General features: G+C 40.1%; 1 protein-coding gene across 3 annotated transcripts in view; it reads left to right on the forward strand.

Annotated features, from left to right (window-relative positions):
- Nucleotides 1-1,687: 1,687 nt before the first annotated feature.
- Nucleotides 1,688-27,155, forward strand: part of LOC126190629 (endoplasmic reticulum membrane-associated RNA degradation protein-like) — an 84,213-nt gene continuing 58,745 nt past the window's right edge. For all 3 annotated transcript variants that reach the window (XR_007538264.1, XR_007538266.1, XM_049931048.1), the window contains exon 1: nucleotides 1,688-2,239. Coding sequence is in view for 1 of the 3 variants with exons in the window: in XM_049931048.1 (XP_049787005.1) it covers nucleotides 2,053-2,239 (187 nt within the window). In the remaining 2 variants the exon portion in view is untranslated. The remainder of the gene's footprint in view (nucleotides 2,240-27,155) is intronic.

Consider the following 27,155-nt stretch of genomic DNA (forward strand, 5'->3'; position numbering starts at 1 on the left):
CCTCAGTATCACTTCCTTTCCACATGTTTGAGTCCCGAAATCGTATTCCATGTTCCCTCCAGACGCGAATCCGTCGAGAATCACTCTCCAGGCCAAAGAGGGACTCATCTGCGAAAAGAACGTTGGTCCACTGTTCGACCATCCATGTAGCATGTTGACAACTCCAGTCTACACGTTCTCTTCAGTGAAGACGCATCAGAGTTACACATGCAGCAGGTCTCTGACAATAAAGGCCACTCTGCTGGAGTCCTCTGTACACCGTCTGCCGCAATACAACACACCCAGTGGATGGTGGAAAGTCAGATACCAGTTGCTGCGCAGTGCTAACGCTGTATTGTCATGTCCTTCCGGCCAAATAACGATCCTCTCTCTCAGATGTCACAAACGTTCGGCCCTATCCTGGTCTTTGGGACACAGATTCAATCTGTATAAACTGTCGCCGCACCCGAAAAACAACATAACGATGCACATTAAGCCATTGGGCCACATCAGTTTGCAACTGTCCTTCTTCCATTCTTCGTATGGCCCTCCACCACAGAGAGTCTGTAGGCCTCTTCTCTGTGCCATGATCCATAGTCCGTGATTGTGTACACAGCGAGTGTGGATGTGGGACTACCCGGCAAACACTACCTCGTTCGATAGGTGCCCTGACATCATTGCTGGCTGACGTGGTTGTCCGTTGACCGGAATGCGATCTTCTGTGCACTTCACGATCGTTATCTGTTGACAGGTTTTTTTTTATATTTTATCGTGAACTAGACACAGGATGGGGGAATAGTGGTTTGTTGCTTTAATTTTGGACACCAGTGTATACCCTGAAACCACGTTTGATTGGTTTCAGTGCACTGTACTGTTCCATTGAGCTCCTGCTCATCATGCTCTCGTCTGTAGTAACTTACCATGTTGATTTATGTACCTTTTTGAAATGTTTGGTCGCATTTTGAGTAAAAGGACGAAATCTATACAACTTTTCTTTACAGTCTTGAGGTTTCCCTTGGTTGTCATTCAACTATGACACTGACTAAATATTTTCAAAACGGTTCCTGTTCATGCATTGCTTCGCTACTGGGTCCCCTAAATGAGCAGAAGTTGACTAATAATCGTTCCAAAAGTGCATTGTAGCCCATAAAGAAATTAATATCAATAAAACTTAGAAGTTCATTGTCCTCTAAGTTTAGTATCTTGTTCTTTCCCATTCCATACAGTTTACACTGATAGGTTATGTGTGTAATTAATGGTTCTAAAGCAGCACATAATATATCAGTAGATGAATCACAAGACACAAACGCATCCTCATCTGGGCCTGTAAAACCAAATGAATGTAATTTTACACTATACGCACTAAAACTAAGCAAACAAATAACAAAAAAAACCAGAACTATATGTACCTCCAGGAAAGACATACTCTGGTATTTCTGTCATGGTTTCTGCTTCGTTCCATCTTCTATTTATTTTGAGGATTTTACTTTCACTTTAGATTGGCCTGGTTCTAAGAAGAACTACTTGTTTCACCTATAGAATTGTCATCAGGTGTAATGACAAAAGTCGTTACATCTTTTTCCTTCCGTTGCTTTTTGCTCCAACAAGCCGCTACAATTCACCTGGCGAATGTCTACATAGACATAATACAGTCCATTGTTTCCTCTTTCCTATGAGCAGACTAGCAGAGACTTTGAACGATCTCGGCTAGCGAGTTTCATACGACCACTGTCAGAAAGATTTGTCACAATCGCTTCCTCGTTGGTTAATGGGACTTCTAAGTCCCGTCAAAAGGGTTAAATCACCCAACAAAAAACCGAGATGATGGACTGATAAACTTGCATCACTCAATGTGGCCCGGCAACCGCGGTGTCGATCTTCAACGAGAGAATGTCGATAATTTGTTTGTTGGTGTTGGGAAGTCAGACGCGTTGTAACTTGTAATTATGATGTTCTGTGGTCAGCTGTTAGTAGAAGTTTCAGTTTAAAAAAGTGCTGAAGTGTGGGCAGAGACAATAAATTCTGGTTTGAACTGGAAACTGAATAAAAGTGGAAACTGTTGATGATTTGACAATGATTGTAAAAATGGAGGAAGTTGCGGACAGGATAAGTCACATGGAAACATTTCTGTCACCGAACGTACATTACATAATTGTTGAGAGTAGACAGAATGAGGATTCGGCTGTGCGGACTGCACCATGCCTAACGGAGCAATACACATTTGACTGGCATAAAATTATGACTTCGTTGAACCTGTCAGGTAGCTCATCTGTAAATTAGAATTAGTTTCTGTTGTTGCCAATGTATGTTTTGCAGTTAACAGTATAAACTGTGATGACATTGTGGTTATGACTGGCTAGAAAGATGCCATTGAGTGTTGTTGTCATGATATCCGAAAGTGATTATAGTATCATTAGCCTTCGTTATACCACTGTATAATTTTATATCCCGAAGTGTAATTCCCGGTTACATTCAGGGATATGGACCAATTCAGTAATACATCGGGAAATCAAATCTTTAATGCAGATAGATTCGCCAGAATCATAAACCGGCGTTTTTTTCCAAATTCGTTTGTGTATGGACATTATATAATATTGGTAGAGACAGTGAAAACAGCACATTTCAAAAAGTGCTGCTGCTTTCTCATCCAACTCTTGCTCATATCCTAGTGTTACATGGGCCATGTCTTATAACAACAGTGCTGTGCTTGTATTCTTCTGCCATGGGAAGTTCGTAACATTGTCTGCATTGGCATTACTATCGAAAAGTGTATAGGCGTTCCTAGTTGCAAGCAAATTCCCATCGTAATATAAAACTGAAGTGTACATTACAGCACTTTCATGTGAACAGATGTGATTTTACTGCAAAGTAACACCTACTCTTCTTTAATCAGGGAATTATAAAAGTAGCAGTATGGAGTAATCAGTAAAGAAATAACTTGCATTTATTGTTCCATTAGGAACAAGAACATTACTTACAACGTTTTGCTGGCTATCTAAACATGAAAAAGTAAAACAAATGGCTGTGCTCATTCCTATAGAACCACCTCGGTACAATCCTTAGTTAATAAACTCCCATATAAGATTGAAATAATTTGTGTTCCCTCTGCCTGCAAGTCTAGCACTTTAACCTCTGTGCTATGTTGCAGTCAAGCACTCTAAAGAGCTTTTTCTGTCCTAACCTTGTATTTTGATTGCACGGTTTACTGTCGTAAACCTCTGCATTTACTACTTTCAAAAATGATTTTATGATGTACAGCACAGGTTATCCAGGTTCCTTGTTACATGTTCCTATTTGTATTCTGTTCATTCACAAAAAACTATTCCAAACAAGTATTTCAAAATCTCCTGTACCTTGTTCACATGACTGAAGTGGTGCAATTAAATGTATTGGGATTAAAATTTTACATCTAGTGAACAACGGGGCCACCACTATTTTCTTGTAACAGCATATATTAAAAAAGTGGTCCTGTGGCGGTTTTGTTCTATGTTTCAGTTCTAATGTTATGTGTTTTTTAACAGTGTAATTTAGTTATTGCCGGAGAGAGCTTAGATTGTTTTGTACCACATCTATACATGTTTAGTGGAGATGGGAGTGTGTATTAAAGATCACAGTACTGTTCATCCCTTCCCCCCACCCCCTTTTCTTTCAACAGACTGAATATCAGTTGATGAAGGTAATGAATGTGTCAACCATTTCTTTTTATAGATTGGGTACTTGTGGAACTCTGGTCCATAATAGTGGCAGATGATAAGTATACTGTAGGTACAAAATATAACACCTTTAGTCAGCACGATATAGTGCATTTATCATTACACAATTGTACACTACAAAATCACAGACGAAGCTACTCAGAGAGAGTATGCCTCATCGTTCTCACTGGCCGTGATGTTACATGTATTATAATGTCATAGCATACAGTTGCATCAGTGGTGAAAACTTTTGTTGTTTCACTGTGGTTTAATATTTTCAAGTTTTTGATATGTTATGCAAGAGGGTTCCAATGCATACTTAATGCTCAGTTTTTTAAAGTAACGTTGTCATTGTTGTGGGTAGCATGTTGTGCGACTTAGTAGTCAAGCTTATTGCCAGCAGAGGCTTTTCATGAGTGGAAAACTGGTTTGTGGTCACGCTAACTCATAAAACTGTGAAATAGTCCAAGAATGAACAATGTTGACATTTGACTTTGCTGCTTTCGCGAGCAGTTTTGCATGTTGTTGTTAGGCATGTTGTGCCATTGACAGAGTTGGAATAGGTAGCAGCAAATGAATTTGTGTGATAAGTATTCAGGTGAGTGTTTTACAGGTAAATAATCCATTCAGAGAAGGCTGGGGCCAGTATTAAACAATGTTGGGCAAAGATTTTGTGTGTGTGTGTGTGTGTGTGTGTGTGTGTGTGTGAGAGAGAGAGAGAGAGAGAGAGAGAGAGAGAGAGAGAGAGAGGGTGGGGGGGGGGGGGCAAAATACCATTTTTGGGGAATGTCTTTCCTTCCAGGCCACAGCAAAATGTTGCTGGGAAATACGGAAGCGTCCGATCCCGCCCGTCTGCTTTGACCCATGACGTCACAAATATGGCGGAAACGACCATAAAACACGATTCCAATATCGCGCAATAAAGTCGTTACGTACACATTATGAGGATGAAAATACGTCGAAAAACAAACACACACACGTTCCACAAAAAGCCTAATGACACTAACGGGACAAGCGCGGGAAATAGGGGGTTTTTGGGTGGGGGAAAAACTAAATATAAACAAATTTAGACACCCACCCCCATACAAAACCAAGCAAAACGACGAAAAAAACCGACATCACAAAACTCCCCAAGTACCACTAAACACAATATCATCTGGAATCGGAGACTTTCCTTGACCTATATAGGTCAACAGCAGCTCCCGATCCCATAAATTAGGACCTAACACTTCCCTTGACCTATATAGCTCAAAAACATCTCCTGATACCAATACCAACATTCACAGCCACACATTGGGATCGAACACTTCCCTTGACCTGTTATCCTTACAACATTTCCACATACAGCCGTCCATGGTCCGAGACGCCGGAACTTTAAGCAAGCCTCATTTCTTCACGACACTGAACACTTCACGACTTCATTCAAAAATCGGAATAGTTGAAGAAATTTTATTAGAGACAACGCACTGTCCCTCATCATAGCCGAAAACTGTTGACCCTGTCAGTCATATCCATACCTACCAAAGACATAAAAAAGCAATTTACCAAAATTCACACACGACGCCACACTCGCAAACTAAACCAAAAACATCACCTAACACACCACCAGAGAGCACCATCGATCGCATCAAAACGACACCTACAAGTACACCACTCTCACAAACTAAATTCCGCGCCGTCGTGACGTCACACACCACAACAGCCTTACGTCATGGGTCAAAGCCGACGGGTGGGATCGGACGCTTCGGTCGACACTGTTGCTGTAGCAATCACTGTGGATAGGTTTAAATTCTTCCTGTCCTAAGTTAGGCTACCTCTTTGTAACTTGTTAATGAGTTTGTGGATACTAGGAAGATCATGGTTAACTGACTTAAGACAGAGAATGAATTATGTCATTATTCTTTTGAGATTTGAATGAGACCTTCTACATGTTCTTTGAGAGTTGCTTTCCATTAGAACATTGTAAACGGATTTCCAGCAGTAAAAGGTAGCCTGGGTGACTAACTAGTGGGTTAAGGATATCATGTAGAACAAAGCAGGAATTATATCAAAATTTTAGAAGTAGTCACAATCGTGTCAGTAGCCCGTTACAAACATTACTGTAAGGTGCTTAAAAATGTTATTAGGAAGGTAAAGAGTATGTGGTACGTAAATAGATTAGCAAATTCACAGGATAAAATTAAAACTGTGTGGTCAGTTGTGAAGGAAGTGTCTGGTCAGCAGCACAAAGTCGACAATATAAAGTCAGTTCATAGTAGAAACATTTCTGTTTCTGATAAATCTGATATATGTACAGTATTTAACAATCATTTTCTGAGCATTGCTGGTGAATTAAATAAAAATTTAGCTTCTACAGGGAATTGTATAACTCTCTTGGCAAATGCCTTTCCAACATTGATGTCTGAATTGCTCGTCAGAGATACAGACAAAGGGGAGATTGAGTCAATAATTAAATCACTGAAGACTAAGGATTCTCAACGATAAAAGTACTCAGTAGTAAAGCCGCTTTATAAAAAGGGAGAAGGGGATAGTGTAGACAATTTTAGACATATTTCTATGCCATCAGCGTTTGTTAAAAGTTATTGAAAAGGCTGTGTATGTAAGAATAAGTGATCAATTTATGTCACACAATTTGCTATCAAATGTACAGTTCGGCTTTAGAAGTTATTTGGTAACTGAAAATGCTGTTTTCCCTTTTCTCTGTGAGGCACTGGATGGGTTAAACAAAAGGTTTCGAATGCTAGGCATATTTTTTGATTTAACTAAGACGTTTGATTGTGTTGATCACAAAATATTTCTCCAGAAGTCGGACCATTGCAGAATACGGGGATTAGCTCAGAATTGGTTCACCACTTTAACAACAGACAGCAAAAGGTCATTATTCGCACTGTTGAGAATGGCTGTGATGTGAGATCTGAGTGGGGTATGGTCAAATAGGGGGTACTCCTGTTTCGTATTTATATTAATGATGTGCCCTCTAGTATTATGGGGACTCTAAAATATTTCTGTTTGCTGATGACACTAGCTTGGTAGTAAACTAATGCAAAATCACAGTAAGACTCAGTTTTTACCGTTTCTAACACACGATTCAACAAAACCTGATGTTTTATTTTCACAGAATGGGCATGTAATTAGTGAAACTGAACAGTTCAGATTTGTAGGTTCTTAGATAGATAGTAAACTGTCGTGGAAAGCCCACGTTCAGGGTCTTGTTCAAAGACTTAATGCTGTCATTTTTACTATTTAAACGGTATATGAAGTAAGTGATCATTTGACACGAAAATTAGTCTACTTTGCTTATTTTCCCGTTCTAAAAGGATAGTTTTGTCTCAGAAATCAACCCCTGTTCACTAGTCTGGGTATTTTGGCATTGGCCTCAAACTATATTTTCAGTAAGTTACCACAAGATTTCAAAAATCTTATCAGTAATCCACTTGTTTTCAAATCGAAACTGAAGAGTTTCCTCATGGGTTACTCCTTCTATTCTGTCAAAGACTTCCTTGAAAAATTAAGCTGATTTTTCTTGTATTGTTGATTGCGTTTACTTAAACTTACGGTTTGTCTTTTTTTGGATTCATAAGCATTTTATGTTTAGCTGTTATTACTTTCATGTTGTAATTTCATATACTGACATGTTCCATGACCTTGGAGACTTACTGCTCAATTTGGTCCTATGGAACTTGACGTGTAAATAAATGTGAGACGGGCTAGTAATCATTAAAGATGTGCCACACTGCTGATACAGTGTCACAACTATAGCGTAGGGACCTTTTTGTGCTGAAAGGGTGGCAGCTATCAAGGTAAGGGCACCATTGTGTATAGGAAATGCAGTATGTGTCATAGCAGGGTAGTAGAAGATTTATTTTCCTGCATTTCTAACCAGCAACATTTTCTATAAGCCAAGATCACATTAATTCTAGTAGTTCATCCAAAGCAATAAAATCCCACCTAGATCATTTTCAAAGCATAAAATTGCTTACGAAATAAGTTTCTTAGCCCAAGTATAAGTAGTTGCATGACAACCAAAATTGGCCCTGCCCATGTTAGGCAATAAATTCTGCCTGACTCATGTAGTACTATCACCGTAAGAGGGTGGTACGGGACTTCAAGTCCCACCGCCACACCTCCAAAGTGAATTGCAGTGACAAAGTCACTGCACAGTGGAAATTTACTGCCTCACCAACACAGTTAGACCGCAACAGACCGGTGATGCTGTATTGTAACCTATCACCTCGGACTACAAGTCCATTAAAAAACAAAATTGGCAGTTCGCATTTAGAAAGTCCACAAGTAAGTGCATTGGTTAGTGCCAGAGTCACACACATTCTGCGTGCAAAAAATATGCATAGCAAAAACTGTGAAACTCAAGAACTTTAATGTTTAAAGACTTTTGATTACTGTAAACTAAATTAACAACCATTTTAACGGAACTTTCTTGTAATTAATGAGACAGTGTGGAATGTTATTTCCTCGAAACAAATGATTGTTGGACATGGTGCTTCACATTGTGGATTGAATTAATGGAGCTACAGTATTGTATTCTTTTGTGATAAGTTATTAGAGAACAGTACTGATAGAGAACTTTGCTTTTTCATGAAAATGTGAACTGTGTTTTCTTTCAACATTTAAATAATTGACTTCGCCACTGTGACTGTTAGGTAGTGCAGGTGCTGATGTCGCTCAGTGCACTAATTTATTTTAGTAGGTGACAGACTGGTCAACATTCTTAATATCTGAAATTAGTGAAGAATAAATGTATGTTAGTGCAATTCAAATTATGGTGTCACATACATGTCAGAAAACGCACCATCCTACACTCATTTAGACTTTCAGCTTAGAGGTGATCAGGAGCTGAGCTGCTGAAGAGAGACTACGAGAATCAGGTCAGTATCACTACAAATATCATTAGTGAGCCTTTCTGTCTCATACTTGATAGAAGCAAGGTGGAAAACAGTGTGAAAATAGTGAAGTTGGGAATACTCATAAGTACTGAGGTAGCAGCAGAGCTACACAAATTTAGTTTGGAGCAGTGGAAATGTAGAAAAGAGATTACTGACACAGGCATTAGATGCTAGCAAAATAGTCGAAAATTCATTCAAGAACCACACCATAACCCAAATTTAAAACCAAGTAGTCGTAAGCTAAGCGGAGGATCAAAGAGCAACTCTATAACATAGACAGAGTTATACAGAGGTATCTGAATGTCATTTACTGACAAAATTAAATGTTCATATATCATTATTGGATGGGAGACCCAAATCACTTACTAATGGCTGAGCATTCATAGGTCATTGAACAGAGACCAGAGACTGATAGATATAATTGTAGTGACATATTGAAGTTATTTCATGGAATGGAAGAAGATGGTATATGGAGTAGAGGTAGACGAAGGGAAATAGTTTGGTGTAAAATTGTTGAAGTTCAGGAGAAAGAGTATGAGGTGTATCAGTCCTGAGACCAGTTGATAAACTTTCCCTCAATTACTGTGAATGGGGCAAGGGGTGTGTTAAAATTTTGGGTGGTGAGGAAAGATTCCTCTAGATGGACCAGAAACTTGGCATTGGAAGGTTGTCACTGACTGTTTCCAGTCTTGTCTACAAGCATGTCATCCTCACTCGATTCTGTGGTCCTCTTGCCGCTTTGTACTATTTTGTGTACAGGTTGCGGATTGAGATTGGTGTTCATCGGAAGCATGGTGGCAAAATAAGTGTTAGATAAAACAACTTGGTCTATATTTAAGTGTTCAGAATACAGAAAGGGCTTGCACTGTACATTTGTGATACGGAATACTTGTTTCAAATTTCTGTCATAGAAGCCCCTGCGTTACAGAGATTGGGTTAGCGTATGCACCAATGGACTTTCAATTGTTCATGCCTGCCTTTGCCCTACCTCACCCTTTGCATTACTGAGAGAACTAATTCCATCCTTCCAGCTTTCAATACTTGTTGCTGGCATTCTGATGTTCTGTTTAGCCTCCAATTGATTTTTCTGTGATTTCGTGTTTTATTTGGAGCACAGAACACATTAAGGGTAATGCAGTGATATAGAATCTTGAAGCTGGTATACACTTCAAGAGGACCAGCCTAGTGGCATTAAACTTTTATAAAAGACATGGAGAATTTCATTTGGGTGCCAGCAGGTATGGTTCCTGTGAAGACCAACCTAATGTGATGTGGCCTGAAGGAAAATTGATGACATCCTTCGTGAATAGTAGAGGTAGAGGCATGCAGGTTATTTTGGTGTGCACTGCTTCTCTGTTTCTATGTAAGACAAGCTCTGTAAGAAAAAAATAAAAGTTCTAGGGATTAACACATTGTTGTGCTAAGAATTGCAAAAGTTGATCTTTCATGGACACGGAAAGAAGACCAGTGACTAGTAGAAATAGTAGACATGCCAGCCGTTACTCATAGAATTTCACCAAATGTCACAACATGCAGTATTATTTGTACAAGTCTGTTTTTTGACCAAGGTCTGCATCTACATGCCTCTTCATTTCACACGTAAGTGCCTGGCGAAGTGTTCACTGAACCCCGTTCAGACTAATTTCTGCCGTTCCACTCCCAAAAAGAGTGTAGGAAAAACTAACACTCGAATGTATCCACGTGAGCTCTAATTTCTGTTATTTTATTACAGTGGTTTCTCGCTATGTAGATTGGTATCTACAAATTACTTTTTTTTCCCCTCCAGAGGAGGAGATTGGTGATAGAAGTTTCATGAAAACATCTTGTTTCAGTGAAATATACCTTTCTTAATCTTCAAGCATCCCGGCAGATACATTGTGTGAATTCTTCATGGGTTTGCCGCTGAATGATGTAGTGTAAATTCCACAATATTTCCTCAGAGTTACTGTCTGGCATCTTCAGGTGGTTCAACCTTGCTGGTGGCTAGTTACGACTGATGGTATCTGCATGTCGACGCCCTGTACATAGAACACGTGCGCAAAGAATGCGCAGGTGCGGAAATCACGCATGCGCAATAATTTGCAGATAGATGGTCCCATACTAAAAGGCTGTCTGACGAAAATCACAGAACGGCCCTCCTGCGCGTGCGCTGTACACTGTGTTTTCCAACAGTTTGGCCAGATGTCACTCGCTATAAAACTGTAGTAGACAAATGTTATGATGGGTCTGTTATCGAAAAAATCTTAATTTTCTCATTGTGATTTAATAGCAGCCAATGCAGGGTTCCAGGGTGTGCTCAGTTGAGATCCTGCATCCCTGTTGATGAGAGTATCAGCTGTACAGATATGTACTGTTTCATTAATGACGCAATCCCAGAAAGATGATGCCAGGGATAAAACTTCGGTCTTTTCATAAATCGTGTGATGTCCTGTATTCAGACAGTGTTCCGCAATTCCCAATTTTTCCGGTTGGCGTAGGTGTGTATGACACTGATGTTCATTGCAGCATTCTTGTACTGTGCAACATATCTGGCCTGTTTATGTTGCCCCACATTGACAAGGAATCTTGCACACACCACATTTCCTCAGGCCAAGACCATCCTTAACCGAACCAAACAGGTTCCTCAGTTTTGCAGATGCTTGAAAACACACTTAATGCCACATCTTCCGAGGACTCTTCAGATTCTTGACGACATGGCACCCAAATGCAGCAGAAAGGCCAAAGTGGTTGGTGTCTTCATATCTTCAGTCTGCTTCATAGATTGAACTCACTTGGGCCTGAATGCATTACATATCTGTCTCTCAGAATAACCGTTTTGTCAGAACACTGTCTTCAAATGTTGTATTCCACTCAACAGGCTTTCAGAATCAGATACCACATGTGCTCTGTGAACTAACGTACATAATGCACTACCGCATTGTACAGAATGATGGCAGATATAAATCTGTATGCACTGGCTTTCGATAGACGCTGTGTCCCAAGGTTCCATCTGCTTTCGTTCCTACCAAAACATCAAGAAAATATAAAGTACCATTTTTTTCAACTTCCTTTGTGAAGTTTATATTCGGATGGAGTGAATGTAAATGCTGAAGAAACATAGAGTATCAAGTCCACATGGCCACACGACAAATAGTGACACTGTCCACTTGTTCAAAATATTGGTCATGAAATATGTTGAAGTAAGCACTTGTTTCCAGAATGAGATTTTCACTCTGCAGCGGAGTGTGCGCTGATATGAAACTTCCTGGCAGATTAAAACTGTGTGCTCGACCAAGACTCGAACTCAGGACCTTTGCCTTTCGCGGGCAAGTGCTCTACCATCTGCGCTACCGAAGCATGGGCGTGAGTCGTGCTTCGGTAGCTCAGATGGTAGAGCACTTGCCCGCGAAAGGCAAAGGTCCCGAGTTCGAGTCTCGGTCGGGCACACAGTTTTAATCTGCCAGGAAGTTTCAAGCACTTGTTTAATTAATGTCACTATGTCCTCCTGAAACTTGTTGCCATTGAGCTCTAAAGAGTCCTGCAGGGGCACATTTGTAAAGAAAGACACAACATCAAAACTGAGAGTCACAACAATTGCAATGTAAGTGTTTTCAGGTGACCTATGACATTTTAAGAGTTTTGAATATGATGGTCACACTTTGTGCACGAGAGGTCCCAGTAATGATGTGTGATATTTGGCAGCAAAATAAGTAGGTGCTCCTATGTTACTTACAGTGGGACGGAGAGGCATCCCATTCTTATGGATCTCGGGTCGGCCATAGAGTGTAGGAGGAACTGCATCCTGTTGACGCAATCTCTGAGTGATTTGCACTGGAATCGAGCTCTTTCTCATGAGTTCCAAAGACTTTCTCTTGGATTCTGCCATCAGATCCCTTTTTAATTTACAGTATGCAGGATCGTTGAACAGATTGTATATCTTGCTATTATATTCTGTTCGTGAGAGAAGCACAGTAGATTGCAGATTGGATTGCAATCATCAGATCTCTTAATGAGTCTCAATGTTGTGTCTTCATTTACAAAGGTGCCCCTGCAGGGCTCATTAGCAACAAATTTGAGGAGAACATAGTGGCATTATTTGAACAAGTGCTTACTTCAACATATTTCATGACCAATATTGTGAACAAGTGAACAGTGTCACCAAGGGAAGCCCTCTGTCTCCTGAGGTGGCCAATTATTTTATGGAGGACTTATGAATAAAAAGCACTACAATCATCCACTCTCAAACCCTTTTGTTTTCTGCAGTATGTGGATGATAAATTTGTCGTGTGGCCGTATGGACTTGATACTCTACCTTTGTTTCTTCAGCATTTAAATTCACTCCATCCAAATATAAACTTCACAAAGGAAGTGGGAAAAAATGGTTCTTTACATTTTCTTGATGTTTTGGTATAAAGGAAAGCAGATGGAACTTTGGGACACAGCGTCTACCAAAAGCCAGTTCATACATATTTATATCGGCCATCGTCCTGTACAATGCGTTAGTGCATTGTGTATGTTAGTTCACAGAGCACATGTCTGATCCTGAGAGCCTGTTGAGTGGAATACAACATTTGAAGACAGTGTTCTGACAAAACGGTTATTCTGAGAGACAGATATGTAATGCATTCAGGCCCAAGCGAGTTCAATCTGTGGAGCAGACTGAAGATATGAAGACACCCGCCACTTTGGCCTTTTTGCTGCATTTGGGTGCCATGTCGTCAAGAATCTGAAGAGTCCTCGGAAGATGTGGCATTAAGTGTGTTTTCAAGCATCTGCAAAACTGAGGAACCTGTTGGGTTTGGTTAAGGATGATCTTGGCCTGAGGAAATGTAGTGTGTGCAATATTCCTTGTCAGTGTGGGGCAACATATATAGGTCAGACATCTCGCACAGTACAAGAATGCTGCAATGAACATCAGTGTCATACACACCTACGCCAATCGGAAAAATTGGGAATTGCGGAACACTGTCTGAATACAGGACATCACACAATTTATGAAAAGACAGAAGTTTTAACCCTGGTATCATCATTCTGGGATTGCGTCATTAAGGAAACAATACATACCCATACAGCCGATAATCTCATCAACAGGGATGCGGGATTACAACTGAGCGCACCCTGGAACCCTGCATTGGCTGCTATTAAATCAGGACGAGAGAATTAAGATTTTTTTCGATAATAGACCTGTCATAACATTGGTCGAGTATAGTTTTGTAGTGAGTGACATCTGGCCAAACTGTTAGTAAACATAGCGTACAGCACATGCGCGGCAGGGCTGCTCTGCTATTTTCTTCAGAGGACATTTTAGTATGGCACCATCTATCTGCAAATCGTTGTGCATGTGTGATTTCCATGCCTCCACATTCTTCACGCGCGTGTTCTATATACTGGGTGTCGATGTGCAGATACTGTCAGTCGCACCTAGCCACCAGCGAGGTTGAACCACCTGAAGATGTCTGACAGTAGCTCTGATGAAATAATGTGGAATTTGCACAACGTCATCCAGCGGCAAATCAGTGAAGACTATTTACAAAAAATGCCTTTGTTTCAATGGTTGCCATCCCCACCATTGGTAACATTTCTGTGACATTGTGTCCCTTATTTCTTGATAATAAAAAATGAGCCGCCCTTGTTTGAACTTTTTTGATTGTCCTCTACCAGTCCTACCTCTACGGAACATATATCACACAATAGCATTCCAGCAGAGGACTGACAAAAGTAGTGTAGGCAGTCTCTTTAGTAGACCTGTTGAACCTTCTAAGTGTTCTGGCAGTAAAACAGTCATTGGTTCGCCTTCCCCACAAAATTTTCTGTGAAATCATTCCAATTTTATTTGTTTGTTATTGTAATTACTATGTATGCAGTTGACTGACACAGCCCTTACTCTTGTGTTTAGAGGATTTCTTTTAGTACCCATGTGGATGTTCTCACACTTATCCATATTTAAGAGTCAATTTAGACTTTTTGCCGCATACAGATATAAAATCTATGCCATTTTGCAATTGGTTTTGATCTTCTGATGACTTTACTAGATGGTAAATGACAGTGTCATCTACAATCAATCATAGAGGACTGCGCAGATTGTCTCCTAAATAACATAGATAGATCAGGAACAGCAGAGGGCCTATAGCACTTCCTTGGGGAATGCTAAATATCACTTATGTGTGACTCGATGACTTTCCATCAGTTACTACAAACTCTGACCTTTCTGACAAGGAATTGCGAATCCAGTAGTGCAACTAAGATGATACTCTGTAGGCATGCTATTTGATTAGAAGTCTTTTGTGAGAAACTGTGTCAAAAGCTTTCTGGAAATCTAAAACTATGGAATCAATTTGAGGTCCCCTGTTGATCGTAGTCATTACTTTGTGTGAATAAAGAATTAGTTGTGTTTGCCAAGAACAAAATTTTCAGAATCCGTGTTGACTATTTGTCAATAAAGCTCTTCCTTCAGGGTAATTCATAATTTTTTGAAGACACTATCTGTTCCAAAATCCTACTGCAAGTGATATTAGTAATATTGGTCCATATTTCATTGGCTTATTCATATTTCCTTCCTTGAGTATTACCATGATCTATCCAACTTTCCAGTGGTTAGGTATGGATCTTTCATCAAGCAAGTGGTTGTATATGATTATCAGCATTCTCTGGAAGTAATCTAATTAGTATAAAATCAGGACTGGAAGGCTGACCTTTATTAAGTATTTGAGTTGCTTTGCTGCACAGAAAACATTTACTTCTAAGTCATTAATTTTGGCAGCTGTTCAGGGTTCGAATTCTGGAATATTTACTTTATTGTATTTACCGTATTTAGTAACCCCACTTCAGTAATACTGTCACTGGTAACATTACCATTGCTATTGCGCATTGAAGGTACTGTTTGTGTCTCGCCGCTTGTATACTTTATGTATGACCAGAATCTGCACTTCTACTAGATTTGAAGGCAGAATTTTACTGTGGAAACTGTTAAAAACATATTGTATGAAAGTCCACGCCAAGTTTCACTAAAACATTGTCAATCTTGGGGATTTTGCTTTCTTTTAAACTTGGCATGTTTTCATTGCTTTTGCAATAGTGTTCTGGTCTGTGTTGTGTACCATTGGTAATCAGGTCCATTTCTTACTAATTTATGTGGTTTAAATCTCTAAACTGTCTTCAACACTATTTCTTTGAATTTAAGCCACATTTGTTCTATGCTTAGTCAGTTTGGAAGGAGGATTTGGATGTTCTGATACAGTCTTGCTGCAGTGATCCTGTGGGCACTAATCTCTGTATCTATCATGATGCTCACCATTTGCTCAAGATTATTCAAGTATGTTTTCACCACCATCTATACTTCGAATGCACTCCTGAAGCAATTTTTCAAAATAATATTTGGAGAAAGCACTCAGTACGATTTCAAATGATGTTTTATGCCTACCATGGACTTAAAACATGTATTTTTGCGAACATATCAAAGGTAGATATAAATCACTGCCAACTATAATTGTATGAGTGGCGTACCTATTTGAAATGAGACTGTTTTCTTTGAATTGTTCAGCAATTGTAGCATCTGAATTGGGCAGTCGGTAAAAGGAACCAATGGTTAATTTATTCTGGTTGTCAAACTTCCTCACAGAAACTATCTACTTCAATTTCATGTCAATCATGTGCCTAATGTCGGAGCTTCCATCTAAAATTAATAATACCCTATGTGAATGCATGGATAGTGCAGGCTGAGTGGCTTCCTCTGAAACAGGAAATGCGACTGCACAGAACTCGATATCTTTAACAGCTACGGATAGAGCCCAAAACATGTTCGTCAGACAAACTAGTGAGGCCTCTCCATTGGCACCCAGGAAAGTCTTTCACTGCCTGCCGCCTGTTGAAATGACCTCCCACTCAACATAGGGTGTGAGGTCAACCTCAGTGTGGGAAGTAACTGGGGCAGCCAGACTAGTGGACAGATGGGGAGATGTGGTTGGACACACCTTAGATCCCCACATCTGACCATTCATACAGATGCCCAAACAGCTTGACCAAAGCCAGCGCCACCTGGAGCTGTGAGCAAAAGGTCACTAAGTCATCTCGCATCCAAACACAGCAGTCTAAAAAATGGCAGAACTACTCAATACACAGTTATTAAAATGTGGGACTGCGCCTAGTAAATAAATAAATGTGCAAGGAATTTAAGGATATAAATCACAAAACACAGAAGGAAAACTGAAAAGAAGGTGCTCTTATTTAGAAGTTCTAAGTAAGTATTCAGTTACATTCAGCAAATAAGTATTTGGTCATACAGTATATGTAGTACATCACTATGACAGGGCACCCCTTTGCAAGAAATTTTGTTGGACAGATATTAATAATTAATGACCGGTTTCACTACTCACCTTTTCCTCGAAGGACCTAGAAAAATTGTAAGGACTATAACTCACTCCTCTTGTAATAAGATAGTCTCAGTTTGGATTTCAATGTGGCTCTCTACAGAACACACTATTTTTTTTAAGTTCATGAATTAATTTCTACTACGTTTAAATGTAAAAATATTGCCAACTGGCGTTTTCTGATACTTCTAGAGAATCTCAGATATCATGGCGTGAGAGATCTTGCTGGTTGGTAACTTGTTTTCATCCTGATTAGAAATATACAGGGTGCTGCATTAAGTGATCTAGATTGTGTAGACATTGAAACAACGTTTTCGGAATGGGAGTAGTGACTACAGATGCACTGCAGGGATCCACCCTCCATGAGTTCTCCCCCTCGAATGCTGACTACAGTTATACTGCAGGGACCTTTATTGGGCCCACTCTTGTTCGTGTTAAGTGTAAGTTATCTGTCTTCATATATCTAAGGAGAAGAAACAGTTCCCTTTGCTGATACAGTTTATTTAGCAAGTCCTAATGGAGAAACTTCAACACCTGAAAATGTAGATAAATTTTGCTCTCTAATTGATAACTTGTTCTTTGCAAATGTGCTATCACTGAACTTGGGTAAAACACAATACCGGCAATTCTGTGCTGCACGAGGCCTGATCACATCATTAGAAACCAAGCATCAGGGATAAAACAATAAATGAAACGGAATATTTTATATTCTTAGAGGTTTGTATTGGAAAGAACATGTACTGCTGAAATGAGAGTTAAGTGTTACATGTCTAAGCTTTGCAATATTTTTGCTATAAGTTATATCAGATTTTGAAGATTAAAATGCAAAAGTCAACTGACTTTTCGTATTCTCATTCACTAATATCTTATGACTTTTCTGGGGTAATGCATCATTGTGTATGTGTCATGGAGGGAGGAAGGAAAGGGGGGGGGGGAGGGAGAGAGAGAGTGAGTGAGTGTGAGGGAGTGGATTTTGCCCGCAGAGAGTGGTCACAAATATGGTAGTGCTGGTGAATAGTTGCCTAGTTGGTAGTATCACAGGTCAGAGTTGATGGTTGTATTCTGTTTCTTCACTACTTACTTTGCTCTGGTTTCTGCTACTGATGTTTAATTCTGATGGCTGATGATTAAATGTTACTGTGCTATGGTGACCTCAGCTCTGGAAGTGCTTTGCTACCATATTGGCTGAAGTTTCACAATAGTATAACACAAATAGCCAGTGCCCAAAGTAAGATGTGTATTTAACTGTAAAACCTCTTTGGCTGCTGAGACTGCTCAGAGTTTGTGTCAAGTGAATCATCATGTGGCACACTGGACTAATAAGGTGATACTGAGCACTCGTTTCCTTTTGTCCCAGTTGTTAGATACCTGTTGAGATTAAGTTCAGATATGAATGTTGCCACTCAGTAATGTTATGTCAGTTTTGAGTCTGTAATTAGTAGATGAATTGGTGAGAGAGGTAGTGTTTGTTATGAAAGTGAAAAAACTGAAGGATGAATGGGCTCAGGAACGGATCATTGATGTGCAAAATATATTGAAAAGGGTGGATGGAGATCTAATAAAATATGACTCCTTCATTCCTTACCTTCAATAGCATGAAACTCCCAGAGCATATCAAGGCAGGTTTCCTTCGTCTGAGTGTACAAGCATATGTCCCAACCCAGTGTGCTGTTTTCAATGCTAGCACTTTGGGCACACCGCTTGTGGCAAATGTGGTAAAGCTGTCCATGACAGAGTTGGTTGCTCCTCCCCTCCAAAGCATGTAAATTGCTCTGGGAATCACCCTTTCTGGAGTAGGGGTTGCAGTGTCTTCCTTGAAGAAAGGAAGATACAGGGGATTAAGAGACTGAAACACATCCCATATGGTGAGGCCAAGAAGAGCTATAAGGCCATGCAGCCTCTCACATTAACAGCCAATGCTTCTACGCAAACAGAGGTTGCTAGTGTCAGCATTAGTATTTGCGTCTGTCAGTGTGCGTCTCAGGCTGTAGCTGTTTCAGAGCCCATAGCCCTCCCGAGAATGTCCGATAAAGCAACATATCTCCCAGTACCTCCAAAGACAGAGCACAGTAAAAAATGTGGCACTGCCTCCACTACTGCTGCAGTAACTCCTACAAAGCCCTCCTAGACTATAAAAGCTAATGGGAAGATTCCACCATAGGCAAAAAACAGCTGGTAAATCATTATATCGTGTCAATGTCATTCAACTTGATGGCTCTGCTGCTTCTTCTTCAGAGCCAACACACTGCAAAGTCTGCCCAGGGCAACCATCTTGCCCCAAGGCTGAAAGTCCACTGTTGTGTCCTCTCCACCCTGGCAGAAAGATGGGGTGAAAGTACAACTCCTGTGCTAAATGGCTCCCATAATACAGTGGAACACGAATGGGATCAGAAATTGTGTGGAGGAACTGCAATCCTGGCACAGGCATAACCTTGTGCTTGTGTTTACAGGAAACCCATTTAAAAGCCACTGATGCCCTTGTGCCATAGGGCTGTACCCGCCACTGAAAGATGACCTGACCGAGGAAAGAGCCAAAGGAGGGGTTGCTGTTATTGTCAATCACACACACCACTCCTCTGCTGTCTCCTCGGTTACTGCCCTACAAGCAGTAGCTGTACCAGTTCATGTGGGTCAGAAGATCACTGTCTGCTCACTGTACTGGTGTCCACAGGGTGCTATAGACTCTGAGACTCTCGTAGGCCGTATTGACTAATTCCCATGCCTGATTCTCCTAATGGGTGATTTCAATGCCTGCTCAACAGTGGCAGTCCCGCTCATCTCTGTCCTGCTACTAGGTCACCCTCAGCCGTCAACCTCTCTTTCTGTTCTCCAGCACGTGGAGACTTAGCACAGTGGGAAGCATCTGATGATTACCTTCATTCCAGTGATCACTTCCCACTGTGGATCCACCTGCTTGATGGAGAACTTGTTGAACAGAAGCCACTAAAATAGATGATCAGCTGTGCTAGCTGGATGATGTTCAGCCAGATGGCTGTGTTTGAACATGCATACAGGAATAGGTGAACCACATGACGCAAATGATCCATTACGCTGCTGACCTATAAATCCCAAAGTCCTCGTGACACCTTAGGAGGCGACTTGTAAGTTTGTGGGTTGTGAGGGGTGCTGTTCAACAATCTGGGACAGGTGTGTAGCTCTATGATAGTTTAAATGCCATCCAATAGCAGGAAACCTGACAGCTTCTCGAGTTGTAAAAGCAAAGGCTTGACATGTAATTAAGGACAGCAGTAAAAGCTCATGGCAAGCATTCATGGACTCTTTATCAACTGTTCCACTGGTTCTACTGATGTGTGGGAAGTCATCTGTAGGATTTGCGGTAAACACAGTCGTTTAAAAATAGCAGCAGTGCTGAAATGGGTGTTTCCAAACAGTGCCCAGAGACATCACTTGGACAATGGCAGAGCATTTTGCAGCAACTATAGCCACTCCCAGCCAGAATCTGGTGTTTCGCCAATACCCTGTGGCTACAGAGAAAGGCAAATTGAATTTCAAATCCCACAATTCTGAGTCTTACAACCATCCTTTCTCCATATGGGAGCTGGAATTGCTGCTGTCTGAGGCCCATGGTACTGCACCCAGTCATGACCAAAATAGATACTTCATACTTTGACATTTGCCAGCAGCATCAAAGAAAATTCTCCTTGAATGTTTTAATCTTATATGGCAGATAGGCCAGTTTCCCAACTCGGAAGAAAGGCAATTCTAATACCTCTCCTCAAACCAGGAAAGGATCACATGTTCCAGTAGTTACTGGAACAAGCTGTGTAGGAAAGACCATGGAGCGCATTGTTAACAGTTGCCTGGTCTGGTTTTTAGAGACCAGGCAGCTCCTTAGCTGCTGTCAGTGTGGATTCCGGAGATTTTGGTCCACTGATGACAACCTGATCCTACTAGAGGCGGCTGTTCAGCATGCTTTCATAAACATCACTGTCTCAATGTATTCTTCAATATAAATAAGGTAATTACACTACTTGGAGACACAATATTCTTGTAAAACTCCATCGACGGGGCTTTTGTAGCCACCTCCATTTTCATACAGTCGTTCTGTCTGAGTGCTTTTTTTCGCCGTTGTCATAAACAGTATCACATCTATGGCAAGGAGTCCTGCACACTGCTCCTTACTTGTGGATGATTTTGACTTTTTTTGCTACAAAGATGGGTTTTCAGTTTTCTGCAGATGAGAGAGAGAGAGAGAGAGAGAGAGAGAGAGAGAGAGAGAGAGTATTTTCATTTTAATCATTCTTGTAGTATTTTTAATTTATGTTACTTGCATTTGAGGAATACGATTCTACATTTTAAAGACTCGGTGAGGTTTCTAGCCCTAGTTTTTTGCTCAAAATTATCATGGTTACCACACCTGAGGTTCCTAGAAGCCAGAGCCCAGAAGGCACTGAATATCGTAAAGTGCATTAGTCACAGGTCTTGGGGAGCAGACAGGGCATGTCTGCTCCAGTTTTTTAGGTCTTTTGCACGTTCTCAGCTAGACTATGGACACACAGTGTACAGGTCAGCAAAGCCTTTTTACCTTGAGCTTATTGAAACTATCCACCATGAGGGTATTTGGCTTGCCACAGGTGCTTATAGGACCAACCCCATATCCAGTCTCTTTGCTTAGGCTGCAGGACTGTCACTCGTCTTGTGGCACTCTTCATGGTGCATGAGATATGTATGTTCCTCGCAGCTCTGACTTCATCCACATACTATACTGTTGCTCGTCGGCCTTTAGAACTCCTTTTCTCCAATCGTCTGTTTGGGATCGGCATGCAGTGCATACTGGAGCCACTTGGTGTGAAGTATGTACAATCCTAATCTTGGTGTAGAGCACCCAGGGTTTTAATCGCCCACTACCTCAGAGGACCAAATAGGTAAAAAGATGAGGGCTAGTAGAAATCCTTGGGTAACAGAAGAGATATTGAATTTAATATATGAAAGGAGAAAATATAAAAATGCAGTAAATGAAGCAGACAAAAAGGAATACAAATGTCTTAAAAATGAGATTTACAGGAAGTGCTAAATGGCTAAGCAAGAACAGCTAGAGGACAGATGTAAGGAGGCAGAGGCATATATTACTAGGGGTAAGGTAGATACTGCCTACAGGAAAATTAGAGAGACCATTGGAGAAAAGAAAACCACCTGTATTAATATCAAGAACTCAGATGAAAAACCAGTTCTAAGCAAAGAGGGGAAAGCAGACAGGTGGAAGGAGTATATAGAGGGTCTATACAAGGACGATGTACTTGAAGACAATATTATGGAAATGGAAGGGGATGTAGATGAAGATGAAATGGGAGATATGATATTCCGTGAAGAGTTTGACAGAGCACTGAAAGACGTAAGTCGAAACAAGGCCCTGGGAGTAGACAACGTTCCATTAGAACTACTGATAGCCTTGGGAGAGCCAGCCATGACAAAACTTTACCAATTGGTGAGCAAGATGTATGAGACAGGCAAAATACCCTCAAACGTCAAGAAGAATATAATAATTCCAATCGCAAAGAAAGCCAGTGTCGACAGGTGTGAAAATTACCGAACTATCAGTTTAATAAGTCATGGCTGCAAAATACTAACAAGAATTCTTACAGACGAATGGAAAAGCTGGTGGAACTTGGGGAAGATCAGTTTGGATTCCATAGAAATGTTGGAACATGCGAGGCAGTACTGACCCTACAGCTTATCTTATAAGATAAAGGAAAGGCAAACCTATGTTTCTAGCATTTGTAGACTTAGAGAAAGCTTTTGACAGTGTTAACTGGAATATTCTCTTTCAAATCTGAAGGCAGCAGGGGCCAAATACAGGGAGTGGAAGGCTGTTTACAATTTGTACCGAAGCCAGATGGCAGTTATAAGAGTAGAGGGGCATGAAAGGGAAGCAGTGGTTGAGAAGGGAGTGAGACAGGGTTGTAGCCTGTCCCCGATGTTATGCAATCTATACATTGAGCAAGCAGTAAAGGAAACAAAAGGAAAAATTTGGAGCAGGAATTAAAATCCATGGAGAAGAAATAAAAACTTTGAGGTTTGGTGATAACATTGTAATTCTGTCAGACAGCAAAGGACCTGGAAGAGCAGTTGAACGGAATGGACAGCGTCTTTAAAGGAGAATATAAGATAAACATCAAGAAAAGCAAAACATGGGTAATGGAATGTAGTCAAATGAAGTCAGGTGATTAGATTAGGAAATGAGACACTTAAAGTAGTGGATGAGTTTTGCTATTTGGGGAGCAAAGTAACGGATGATCGTCAAAGCAGAGAGGATATAAAATGTAGACTGGCTATGGCAGGGAAAGCGTTTCTGAAAGAGAAATTTGTTAACATCCAGTATAGATTTAAGTGTCAGGATGTCTTTTCTAAAAGTATTAGTATGGAGTGTAGCCATGTATGGAAGTGAAACATGGACAATAAATAGTTTATACAATAGGAGAATAGAAGCTTTTGAAATGTGGTGCTACAGAAGAATGCTGAAGATTAGATGGGTAGATCATGTAATTAATGATGAGGTACTGAATAGATTTGGGGAGAAGAGGAAATTGTGACACAACCTGACTAAAAGAAGGGACCGGTTGGTAGGACACATTCTGAGGCATCAAGGGATCACCAATTTAGTACTGGAGGGTATCGTGGAGGGTAAAAATAGTAGAGGTAGACCAAGAGATGAATACACTAAGCAGATTCAGAAGGATGTAGGTTGCAGTAGTTTGTCAGAGATGAAGATGCTTGCACAGGATAGAGTAGTATGGAGAGCTGCATCAACCAGTCTCTGGAGTGAAGACCACAACAGCAGCAACAACAACCACTGTGGTTATGCAGAGACCCAGTGTAATTTTAGCTTTGGTGCAATACTGGGGAGATTGCAGTCCTGCATCTGTTTTTAATGTGATATTTTCTGACACTTTAAATGAGCACCACAAATACATAGCCATCTTTACGGGTGGGTCTAAACAGGGGGACTCTGTTGGTTGCTCTGTTGTTTTCCCAGATTGTGTCCTCATGGTCCAACTGTCTCAAGACTTTACTGTCTCCAACACAGAACTATATGCAGTCTTGCAGGCACAAAAGATGTTCTTCATGCACTAAATTTCTTGTCCGTTCCAATTTTGTGTGTACCCTTCACTCTCTACATCCTTTGTACTCAGCAGATAAAGTAGTCCAGAATATCCAGGATGCCCTCCTGCAACTACAACAGCTGGGGAAGGAAGTGTCTTTCTGCTGGGTACCAGGGCACATGGGTATTGCAGGGAACGACAGGGTGGATCAAGCAGCCAAGGAGGCATGTTGTGATCTTCAGTTATTTCAGTGTGCCATACCCCTGCATGTTATAGCCACACTGCTGAGATCTAGAGTCGTGCGTCAGTGGGAGGATGAATGGCTGGAAATGACAGACAACAAGCTCTGTCTAGTGAAGCCTACAACGTGGCTACGGAGTATCTCCTACCAGCCACATTGTCAGGACAAGGTCCTCCTTACTCATCTTCACATACACCTCAGCCCTGTAATCAAAAACTTGTTGCTCCAGCGAGAGGACCCATCAGTATGTGGTGCTTGTAATCTGCAGATAACTGTGTGCCACATTTTATGAGACTGTGTTTTATTATCCGACAAGTGGGTTGCAGCGGTTGTGCTGACGGATCTGACCTCTATTTTAGATAATGTACAGATGAATGAGGGTAGAGTTTGAAAGTTTTGTGAATTGTCCAACACTTTTCCCAAGATTGTAGGAAGATGGTTTTAATGTGTTAACAGGGTGATTTGCTAACCCATGTTTTTTGTAAGTGGACAGCCAGTGACATTTCCTTGGTTGTTGTTTTTTATTCCTCTGTCATTTTACATGTGTTTGAGTTTCCTATATAGCACCTTTTACTCTTTCTCCATTGCCTTAATGTGTGTGATAACATTTTCATAATTTTATCTGCATTTGTTTCTTTTAATATATGTAAGGGCACTGATAGCCTCACTGCTGAATACCCATAAGCACCAAACAAAAACGAACACACACACACACACACACACACACACACACACACCAGCGCCAGGACAGTTCCTTTGAAAGGGCATTGCCAATTTCCTTTCCCATCCTTGAAACAGTTCAAGCTTCTGCTTCTTCTCTAATGACCTTGTTGTCAACAGGACATTAAATCCTACTCTTCCTTCCTTCTGTATTCTTTTCTTTTTGTTGTCTTTTGAGCATAAGACTTACATTGTAGTGTAAATGCTTGATTTGTACTATACTCCTTGTTTGTAACTCTATTAACAGTATATTTCATACTAATCACACACTTTAAGATAGCCATTTTCTGATTAGTGAAAGTCATCTCACTTCGGGCCACTCACAATGTTTACACTTGTTGCCAACCTTAGCTACAGTGTTAAGCAACAAGAAGGCATTATGAATATAGTGTTGATTCATGTGTGGTGTAGTGTATAGTGATTATTAATACTATTTACAAAAATGTGTAAAGAGGTTGTACCTAGTTCTTCCAATCACTCACCACTAACTCCATTTGCTTTGATGATTTCTTTGCGAAAAAAGTGAAACAATGTTTGTAATGGTGCAAAAAAAATTAACAATAATAAAAAAATAAAAAAAATTATAAGGCATGTGGAGAAGATCAGGTTTTTGTTGAAATGTGGGAATATGCAAGTGACTCAGTCAAGACCTCCTTACACATGGCTCTAACAAAAATTTGGGTAACAGAACAATTTCCCAGACATTGGACCACAGCTATCATCCACCCACTACACAAAAAGGGAGATAAGAGCAACCCAGACAACTACAGAGGAATCTCTCTCCTAGATTGCACATACAAAATTCTATCCAAGATCCTATATGAAAGAATCAAGGAGCAATTAGAACAGGAGTTAGGGGAATATCAGGGAGGTTTCAGACCATGGAGAAGCTGTGCAGAGCAGATAATTAGTTTAAAATTGATTATGGCATACTACAAGAAACGGAACAAACCTCTGGCAATAACATTTGTAGATTTTAAGAAGGCATATGACTGTCTCCACAGACCTTCAGTATTAGAAATTTTAAGAAATCTAGGACTCCATCCAAAACTAATTAAAATAATGCAACTCACTCTAACCAACACCAAATCAAAAGTGAAGTTTAGAGGAGAAATTTCGGAACCATTCCTCATAAAAACAGGCTTAAGACAAGGTGACTGCCTATCACCATTACTGTTCAACTGTGCACTGGAATACATAATGAGAGAATGGTACAAGGACAATCCAAAGAGGATAAGAATTGGAAGTGCAAAAGATGATATTAGCTTAAACTGCTTGGGATTCACTGATGATCTTGCTCTCCTAGCCAACACCATTCAAGCCAGGCAACAAGTGAAATCACTACAAGAAATAGCAGAGAAAGTAGGCCTTAGAATATCATTTGAAAAAACGGAGATTATGCTAACTGATCCACCACTTGCAAACAAAATTACAATAGGAGAACAGGAAATCAAAATTGTTGATAAATTTAAATATTTAGGTGAAATAATAACATACAATCTAAATGAGAAGCCATCATGGCAGAATAGAATTAAAAAACTGAACTATGCAGATTACACTACCAAAACTACATACAACAAAATAAGCCTATCTGTAGATGCAAAATTAAAACACTATAAAACAGTTACACAACCAGAAATAACGTATGCAGCTGAAACTATCTTCAAAACAACTAATACAGCAGAAATTGACAGAATACTAAAAATAGAAAGAAGAATAATTAGGACATGTTTAATAAACAGTATAAAATAAATGGACATTGGAGAATAGCATCAAATGAAACAGTATATAAGAAAATAGAACCAGTCATGAGCACAATCAGGAAGAAACGCATCTCATTCGTTGGACATCTGATGAGAACTCCAGAAAACAGAATTAGTAAAAAAATAATACAAAAGTTGTGGAATAGCAAGAGCGACATTAAATGGATCACAGAAATTAAGGAAGATATAAAAGAACTTCAAATTACAGTAGATGACATAAAAAAACAAGACAGAAAAAACCAGAATACTGCAAGACCCGCAAACCAGACTACAAATGAAAATCAATAAAAGGAGTACAGGAAGAGTTGTCTCAGATGAAGGAAGAAAGAAAGTATCTGAAAGAATGAAGAAATATTGGGCAGACAGAAGAGCAAAACACCTTTCATATAATAATAGACTCTAATAATTATATTACCTAAATATCATATTAAATTATTGTTGAACCAAATTGTA

Source organism: Schistocerca cancellata, chromosome 1 (genome assembly GCF_023864275.1).
Source record: "Schistocerca cancellata isolate TAMUIC-IGC-003103 chromosome 1, iqSchCanc2.1, whole genome shotgun sequence".
NCBI lineage: Eukaryota > Metazoa > Arthropoda > Insecta > Orthoptera > Acrididae > Schistocerca > Schistocerca cancellata.